Below are 9,875 nucleotides of genomic sequence, written 5' to 3'. Positions count from 1 at the left end.
ATGTGAGATCTACACGTACCCAAGTTTAGCTGCGTGCATCCATCTGTCATTCCATTCCATGCATATTCATGGAAACAGGAGGGGTTGCTTGCTGAACAAATAATGTCCATGTCGGAATTAAACTAATCGCAGGAGAAGGAAAATACAGGCTAAAACGCATGTAATAAGGTGCATTCGGCAGTGAATGTTCGCAGAATTTTGATAATCTTCGGTTCAGAACCTATATAAACCGAACAGATGGGCGATATCAATACGAACATCCTCACAGCACTTGGAAAATTTCGAAGCATCGATAAGCAGCAAACTGTTGCACAACACCCGGGAAGATCAGAATGGATCATTACTACTCAAAAGGTCTGTTTTTTTTACTGCAAATCATTGTCCATATAAACAATCTTATACTGCATTCATTTCTAACCGTCTCTCTGTAATCCGATTTCTAACCGATTGAATCCACTCACGCACGCAGGGCATTCCAACTCAATGCCTAAACAGCAGGGAACAGCAAACTATGGTACATCATCCTACAAAGACAGCAACTCGCAATCAACGACTTCATCGTTTTACAATGGTAATTAATTAAGTAGACCAAATACAAAACTATGGTATATCAACGATTTCGTCGTACGGTTTCTGTTTGACGGAATTCATGTTTTTGCAGGATCATCAAAGGGTACTTCGACAGGCAGGATGCCGGCGCAGCAAAATTCAGAGCAGTACTACGTTAACAGTGTAAGCAGACCAAGCCATGGCCAGCAGGGAGGTGGTGTACCCCGGAACACAAGTGAGCACAAACACTATTATTTTTTTTTCGCTTCTGCTTATACTTATAAGCTAACAATTGAATTTTGAACTTTAAAATTTAAAATTTAAGTTGACTTTGGGGATTTTTAGTAGTTTATTTTTTAACATTTGCTTTTAGATCGTTAATAATACGTATATAGCAGTTTAATTTATTCATAAATTATTTTTTTCTCGAAAAAACCAAACAGTGACGGTAATAAATAAACACAAACACTGTGATGTTATTAATTTGACTAATCCCTGTCTTTGTTTGTCAATACATACGTGTTTCTTATCAGGCAAGGGCATGACGATTAACAAGTACCCGTCGCTCAAGGGCTGATTTGGGCAGTGATTGATGAAGGGAAAAACCTACAAATTCGTAGCATACGGAAGTAGTAGCATATAAGGGAAGAAGAAAGTCGATATGTATTAGTTGGTTATGTTAATTTGTTTCGGTAATCGGTAGCGGCTCTCAGCAAACAACCTTATATAACATAAGGTTGTTTCTTCAGGTTGTTCATTACTAGTCTTTACATATCAATGTGTTCGATTTGTTGATTAGTTCATTATTCGACCTCGGTTTCATATCAGCAAAAGCATTACTGTCGTTTTACCCGTACAGCATGTGGTTCATTGATGTGTATTTTTATATAAGTTGTCGCGTGCTCAATTGTTTCTATGCGTGAATATATAAATTTTATATATAAAGGGCTTGAAATGAATGAAGGAATATCATGTCATTGCCTCTATGCGTGAAAAATTGTTTTTGGAAATAAAGAGGTGACACATGCTACTAGCTACTATATATTTGATCTTCGCGGACGACCAGCTAGCATCTCGTGCGGTTTGTAGAAAACGCCACCTATAAATATGGGTGCATGACATTGCTGAAAAGACCCGCCTATGGTGCCCCATCTTCACAGGTGGCCCACATAAAGGCCTGCTTGTGATGATTCTGTACCAGTTTAACAACCCTCCAAGATTGGCCCAAGCTCATTATGACCAAAAGTTTCTCCCTAAAAAGTAGCAACACGTAGGGGAAAGGTTTTAAAGTTGAATATTATATATTCCTCTATATTCACCTGTTTTTTAAAAAAAATCATCGATTCAATTTAGAGAATTTAGTGATATCAACGATGAACGTGTATAAGATGTTTTGTTGTACTTTAACAATGTTAAATTATTTTTTAAGTACAGTTTAGTTCATAGATACTATTCAACTGCTATTTTCATATTTTATAAACTTTCATTTGACGGTGGACATAAATTTAGTTGATAAACGACAATCAGTTTCCGATTTGACGTATCACACTATAAAACACAACATTTTCCATGACACATTGTTTTGCATGGAATACACATTTTTGTCATATAAAAGATAGCATTTCAAATGATGAAAATTAGTTTTGTCCTAATCATTCCCTTTCTCAAGATAAAACTTAGAGTTCACACAACTGACACTGTTTCGTAAGACGCATATAGTTTTCGATGACAAAACGTAGTGTTTTGCAGGAGGGAACACATCATTTCTTCTAGTAATTTGTTTTGTTCCTTCCTGTCTAGGTTTTTAAATATGCTACCTTCAATTTAGTTGTTTGTGTGTTAAGTCATCTCTGTTCTGCTATCTAACTAATAGTAATAGGCACAAAGTACTAAAATTATAGAAGAATATATTAACCTATACTAACGGTAAAAATGGGCCTATGCAGGCAGGTGGCTTGTGTAGCCACCTGTTAAGATCCTTATCATACGCAGGCATGTTAGGCGCCCATATGCAAAGTTGGTCCAAAAGTAGGCGGTTGGTCAATCGACTTCAAAGAAACCCATCTCAAGAATCATTCTTGGGGAGTTGAGCTAGCCAACCATCTACAATGGGCTCTTGTCACCAATAAGGCATCTATGACAGGCATTATGCTGTGACCCGTTAAAGATGATGTTCACTCAATTTACTTTTTTTTTTTTTTGGATTTCAGAATCTGTGAAGGGTTGTAGTTATTGCTTGTCACGGATGTGCTGTTCATGATGGGCTATAAACATTATCGGTGATAGGCCCTTATATCGGCATGTCAAAGATGGATGTCATCAGTAACGGTCACATGCCTATTACCGATGGATGCTTCTCCCATCACACATATATCTTTATGCATTTCACCACTAAGGGAATCTATTGTACCGGTGGTTAGTTACTAAATGAAAAGAAAATTGCAATATATGTTGATCTTGACATGTTGTATTATGTAGCTAGACTGTGAATAAATTATTTAGCTCTGGCATTTACAATGAAAGTTGTAAGGTGCATTTTACTAGTAATTAGTCATCTTCTACATGGTATATTATCAGATCTTTAACCGTTCTTTTAGAAAAAGGCCTAAGTTCATTAAAGCCAGAAAGAAGTTCACAGGGGGTCAGGATTATCGGTTTTACAAAACATGCACAAAAGAGCACCATGGCTCAGACTGCTGTATCTAGAGGAAACACAAAGACTTAACAACTAAGGAGCTCAAACTTTTTACTGGCACCCTGGCATAGGCTAACAAAACCACTCGGGAGAACAAAGCCATTGTTAGCAACCGAAGGTGAGATAAACATACCACTGAACAAACATAGTCTCAACCTACCCCAACCCTTGGATTTTGCAAGCTTCTGACTGTATGTTGAATAGCAAGGATCCATCTTTTCAATATCTCAATCTCTTCCACTTTCAGCAACTTCTTCCATTGTAATAAAAGACAGACAACTTGATTTGGTATAAGCAAAGGGGATTTAAGAATCAAATCACTAAAAATCAAGTCATTTCTTAAAGCACACAATTGCCAACAACATGTTGCCAAAATGCAAAATCTAACTCTAGCATATCTAGGTCTATTGTGCCAAATAAAACATACATCAAATTTCTCAAAATTTTGAGGAAACGAATTCCAACCAAGAGCATCTCGGTAAACACACCACAAGAAAACGACATTAGGGCAGGAAAATAAAATGTGTTCAGAACACTACTATGGAACCAGTCATCTGTGACGGGGATAAACCCATATATGTCACGGACGACAGTCTAGTCAGTGATGAGCGGTCACTGGTGAGAAAGACTACCATTAACAGGCCAAAGTCCGTCACCGATGAGCGTCATCTTTAACGGGCCAAAAATAAAGCCCGTCACAGATGATGTTCATAGCCCATCATGGATGATTAAATACCTCGAAAAAAATATGAGTAAAACTCATCTTTGATGGGCTACAATTACGGCCCATCACGGATGGTGAAATACACAATAAAAAATAATTTGATTTATTAGCTAGCATCAGGATGTTCCTAGCTATGCCCTCTAAAAAATAAATGAATGTATATTCCAAGAACCCCCCGACACACACATATATGCATCCATACATTCACATATATTCATCTATACATTCAGATATATGGCAGACTATTTTTCTTTATAAGCACACGAACAACATGAACTAATTATCATACACTTGTCCAGGTCAATCATCACTAAATAACAACAAGAAGAAGAACAAGAACAACCCTAGAGCTAAAAGTTTTTAGATCGTCTTAGAATTGTGAGGTACAACTCAAAAAAGCCAATAATTCCAATGAATACATGTCTCCACTTGCATATAAACTGCGAAATCGTCGTAGCAGAAACTACTTCCTTTGGGGCCGATCTAACATGGGGGTATGGAGAGAAGCTTCCAAATCTAGAACAGAAGTTAGGGTTTTAGACAAAGAGGAAAAAACATGGGCAGTAAGGGATGAGAGTGGAATGCTCATTGCTCACCTCCGAGGACTGGTTTGATGGGGCGGGAGGGAGCAATAGGAGGCCGACAGGCACCGACGGCGCTCGCAGGTGGGGCGACAGAGGGAGTCGGTGAGGCAAGGTCATGATGAGACCGGGTGGGTGTAGTTGTGCAAGGGTGGCATACTGGTGGTGGGCGCGTGAGATATTTGAAGTTTGAACCGTTTTGATATTAAGCCAACCCTAAAGCTGGATGGCACTCATGTCATCTTTGAAGGGCTATAGTTATGGCCCGTCACGGATGACACATCCTTGATGGGCATTAGTTTTGGCCCTTTATGGATGACTCATGTCATCTTTGACGGGCCATAGTTATGGCCCCTCACGGATGTGTCATCCGTGACGGGCGCTAGTTTTGGCCCTTCACGGTTAAATCATGTCATCGGTGATGGACATTGATTTTGGCCCTTCATAGATGAGTCGTGTCAGGCGTAAATTTAGGGCTGACACAAATGATATTTTATCGCTGACGGGCCATACCAAATAGAGTCATCTATTAGGTCTCAACACGGATAACCCGTCAAATTATTTTTGCCCGTCACCTATGAGTGTGTGTGACGGGCTGTTAGGTCCCGACACGGATGACCCGTCAAATTTTGTTGGTTCTGTAGTAGTGAATCTTCACTGGCATTACAAAGCTGACACAGCTCAGAACCATCCCAATTCATTGTTTTTCAAATTGGACTACCAATTGAATTTTGTTGCACCAAGCTAACCAAATAAAATGTTTTGCATTGACAAATCTTTGACACCTCTAAAAGTTATCATCTTATACATCGAATTTGAAGTGAAAATCACCTTCAAATTCAAGGCCCAGGATAGGGTGTCCACATAATCTGCTTGCAACATTGACTGTATAGAAGAAAACCTTTCACAAAGCACTTGCCATTGAATGACATCTTCATTAGAAAAGCTCTCCTGAAAGTCAAAGAATCAATATCTCTCTCTATCACATGTTTAACAAGGATGTCTTGTTGGTTACAAATCTCAAACAAGAATGGGACGCGGGTTTTAAGAGAAACCTGATCTAACCAAATATCTTTCCAAAAATAAATGTGACTCCCATCTCCTATAGATCAATTTATTCGTGTTGTAACCCAGCTTTTTACTTTTTGCAACCCTTGCCAAAAAAAGAACTAGAAATCTGAGTAGATTTGAATTGGAAGAAACCACTCTGCCTCATATTTATTTCTAGGGTAAATTACATCCATGCCATTATAAATTTGCCAGTTTTGGAATATGTTATTACTATTCGACTAATCGTAAGGACGCCATTAAAATTTTAGGACTATTTAAAATATGCCACTCCATACCCTTTTGGTGTATTTTTTTAAAAAAATTGGACCATATTACCCCTCTGCTGTTCACTGCGCCCTTAGTATGTGCAAAGGGCAATTTGGTCCAAAATGGTATATATGAAATAATTCTAAAAATTATAAAGGCATCCTTATAATTAGTTGAATAGTAATGGCATATTTCAAAACTGACAAATTTATAATGACATGAATCCAATTAACCCATCTTTCTACGACCTTGGGACATAAACTCATATTTGCATATTCACGTTTAAACATCCATCTAGCTAGCAAAGCTATATTAATAGCTCTAGTTTCATTAAATCCAAGCCCCCCAAACTCCTTAGGGAAAGCCATATTACTCCATTTCACAATATGATACCTTTTTGTGGTACCTATACCTTCCTAATAGTCCAATTTATGTTGTACATATTCACGGAGAAGACACAACCCCATAGCATAAGATAGAATAGAAGACATACATGTATTTAAGAGGGTAGCTCTCCCACTGTAATATAAGGACCAGCTTGCTAAGAATTCAATCTCTTTTCTAATTTCTGAGCAATAAAAGAGAAATCAACAACTCTCAATCTATCAGGGCTCATTAGAAGACAATGATATTTTATAGGAAAAGATCCAGATTTACACTTAAGCATATTAGCTATTCTTTTTTCATCTATGTCAGAAATACCAATAGAATAAACATCACTTTTATGATAATTAATTTTCATACCAGAAATCTCTTCAAAACAATATAATAGAATTTTTGTAGCTATAATATCTAAATCCACACAAGGAATAAAAACAATAGTGTCATCTGTATATTGGAGGTGCGTTAGACCTCGAGGCACCAAGTGAGGAACTAACCTAGATCAAATCTCATTATCCTTCGCAATCTCGAACATCTTAGCTAGTGCATCACCCACCAAATTAAGAGCATTTTCCCATCCTTGAGGACATACCATAAGGTACCACTGTTTTCTATATAAAATTTGGTACCTTATACTGTCTAAGGTACCAAGAGGTACCAAATTTTATATAGAAAACAGTAGTACCTTATGGTACCTTCTTAAAGATGGTAAAATTACTCCAAAATTAAACAATAGTGAAGATAAAGGGTCCCCTTTTCTAAGACCTATAGAAGTCTTAAAGAACTCAATCTAGAACCAATAATGTTAATGCACACCCTACCACCAGTGACCCAAGTTCTGATCCAATCTATCGGGATAGGAGGAAAATTTTCCCTCTCTAAGACTTTAAAAAGAAACTCCCAGCTAACCCTATCTTAAAAATCACTCCTGACAACCTTTTAGATCTCAGCTCAATTAAAACTTTCTGAAGTACAATACCTCCTTCCAAAATAAATCTCTCGGGGATAAAAGTAGTTTGAGTATAAGATATAATGTCAGCAGCTACCAAGGTCAGTTTATTTGTAATCACTTTGCTTATAGTTTTAAACATTTATTCAAAACACATATGGGTCTAAGTTGTTTAACACTATTGGCATTATCCTATATGAGAATCAAAGTTATAACTCCATAATTCAGTCTGTTTGGATCTAACTCATTATGAAAGAGGAGAATTAACATCTCATAAAGATCTTTGTTCACATGCTCCCAAAAGAACTTATAGAAGTGGATAGAGAAACCATCTGGTCCAAGTACAGCCTATTTAATCACTTTCTCTAACTCTTTCAATTCAAAAGGCTAGTAAATCAACGCAAAAATTGTAATTCAGATGAATCTTCGGAACACTCTCAATTCTAAAAAGATTCTTATAATACACCACAATATGATTTTACAACTCTCTTGGATCCTGAAAAACTTTGTCTGCCGTAATCAGGGAGTGAATAAAACTCTCTTGGATCCTTTTCCTACCATTGGCTAGCTTATGAAAATAAGAGGTATTTCTGCCACGATTCAACAACCCGTTTTCTCCACTTCTTTTATGCCAATACAGTTCTTCCATCTCTGAAATTTTCTAGATTATATCTCTCATTCCATTGATCAGTAGTTAAATCAATTGTATTAGCTAAATGATCAAAATTTTCACCTTAGAAAGTAACTCCCGCTAAGCTCTACAACTTCAATTATTAGTATTAGCTCTCAACCCTTTCAAAAATTTTCTAATACCTCCAAACTTCCTATTCCAAAAGATAAGAATATAATCATTATCTCTGACAAGCATTTTATTAACCACTACTCCCTCTATTACACAATGTTGGTCGTTCTGTGTTCAAAATTTAAATTAGGCAACCTGTTGAATTTCCCTTGGTACCCCTACTCTTTCCTCAATTTTCCTCAAGTTGCCACTTCGGCCACCGTCCACCATGTCAACGCCACCAGCTGTCGGCTGCCGGTGTATCTCACCCATTCTCCCATCTCCCCTGCATTCATCCTGCCGGTGAGCCTCATCTTTGCTACAGTCTCCCCCGCCTCTAGCCCACCGTCGATGAATCTCGTCTCTGCTCCCATCTCCCCCGCCGTCGGACCTCGAGGACTCGCCACTGTCCGTGGCATTTCGGCTTGGCCGCTGACCCCCCGACGCCCGGTGACCTCAAACTACTTGTTGCTCGCAGCCACCTACATCAACATCACGCATGCAGGAAGCAAGCAAGTACTCCTGCACTGCACTGCCGGACACTGATCGCTCCCGCTGATTTCATCACTTGTGCCGTCTCATCAAGCTCCATGGTAATTCGCCTGGTCGATCTCAACGCTACTCCTCCCGATGATGGAGACAACCAAGTTGTGCTTGGAGTTGGCGAAGCTGTAGCTGATGAGGAAAGTTGAGAAGATGTCGCTCAGGATGAAGGCGTCAATAATTCAAGCTTGTCGCTCCGGCTAAAGATGATGGCAATTTCAGAAATTTGTGATGTTTGTTGCATGTTATAGTCTAAAAATTCAGATGTTTGTTTAGTACCCTAAAATTAATTTGTCATGCCATTTGAAATTTTCTGAAATCAGATTGTTACTCAGCTTGTGATGTTTGAAATACTTTTATTGGAGCACTCAGATTGTTCTATCTGTTGTAAAATTGGCATTCTTGTTCAGTAGAGTAACAAGGGATGAAATTTTCTAATCATGACAAAACTTTTGCATGCCTGGTTGCTGTTGATCAAAGTGATAATGTATGAATTAAGACTTCGAGTTGCATTTTTAGAAATGTTTGGTAATCAAATGTTCCTTGTGACTACTTTCATAAATGTTCAGAAATCACCTCTTGGAAAAAAATGTCTAAAACCTCTCAATTCTATGATTTCTGAAACTCCCAAGTTAGACTGACCATCACAGTTCAGCTAAATGCATACTACATGTTTGTTCTGAATATGCACATGCCTGAAATCTCTGATTTTTCAGAAATGGAGCAGAGTACTTGTCTGATTTTGTTATGAAAATATTATAGGAGAACAACTAATTTCTGAATAATTGGAGTACATTTGAGAGAATCACCTATGCCATCGCATGTTGGAGTACATTTTTTTCAGCTTTAAACTTGACTGTCACATCCACATTCACAATTTCACAAGACTAGAGGTATATTACAGATTTGCACTAGTATGCCATACATGTTGACAGAAGCACATGGAGCAGAGCTTCCACTAGTATGTTGATCTATAATACTCCTAGCACATGTTAACTCCAGGGTGCTGTAGGAGGAAATAAACAAAATGTCAATTTAATTTAAAATTGTGAATGTTGTAAAAGTACTTATTTAACTTAACAAGATAAAAGAATTTGCTCATTTAAATCAGCAAGTAGCACATGAGTATAATGAATCTTGTTTGTGTGATTAATTCTAACTACCTTGTTTCATTGTTGCCCTTGTAGGTGTTGAACAACCCTAGAGGAGGTTAAATAAATGGTTAGATGATGACTAGAGAAAAGTTGTTTATGCCGCATCACATGTGCAGAGTAAAGGAGGGAGACTATCGAAGAATTCAACCAGAAGGGTTGCTGAACTTTTCAACGCACATATCAGAGTTACTCAAAAGATTT

At 37.8% G+C, this 9,875-nt stretch overlaps 1 protein-coding gene across 1 annotated transcript; it reads left to right on the top strand.

Moving 5' to 3' along the window:
* Positions 1–266: 266 nt before the first annotated feature.
* On the top strand, positions 267–1,493 carry LOC121055198. The gene is made up of 4 exons (XM_040527130.1): positions 267–354; positions 470–571; positions 662–784; positions 1,083–1,493. Exons 1-4 carry the CDS (start codon positions 333–335, stop codon positions 1,124–1,126), a joined length of 291 nt encoding a protein of 96 aa, XP_040383064.1. The 5' UTR covers positions 267–332; the 3' UTR covers positions 1,127–1,493.
* Positions 1,494–9,875: the final 8,382 nt, after the last annotated feature.

The sequence above is a fragment of the Oryza brachyantha genome, chromosome 8 (genome assembly GCF_000231095.2).
Source record: "Oryza brachyantha chromosome 8, ObraRS2, whole genome shotgun sequence".
NCBI lineage: Eukaryota > Viridiplantae > Streptophyta > Magnoliopsida > Poales > Poaceae > Oryza > Oryza brachyantha.
This window is presented reverse-complemented; position numbering and strand designations above follow the sequence as displayed.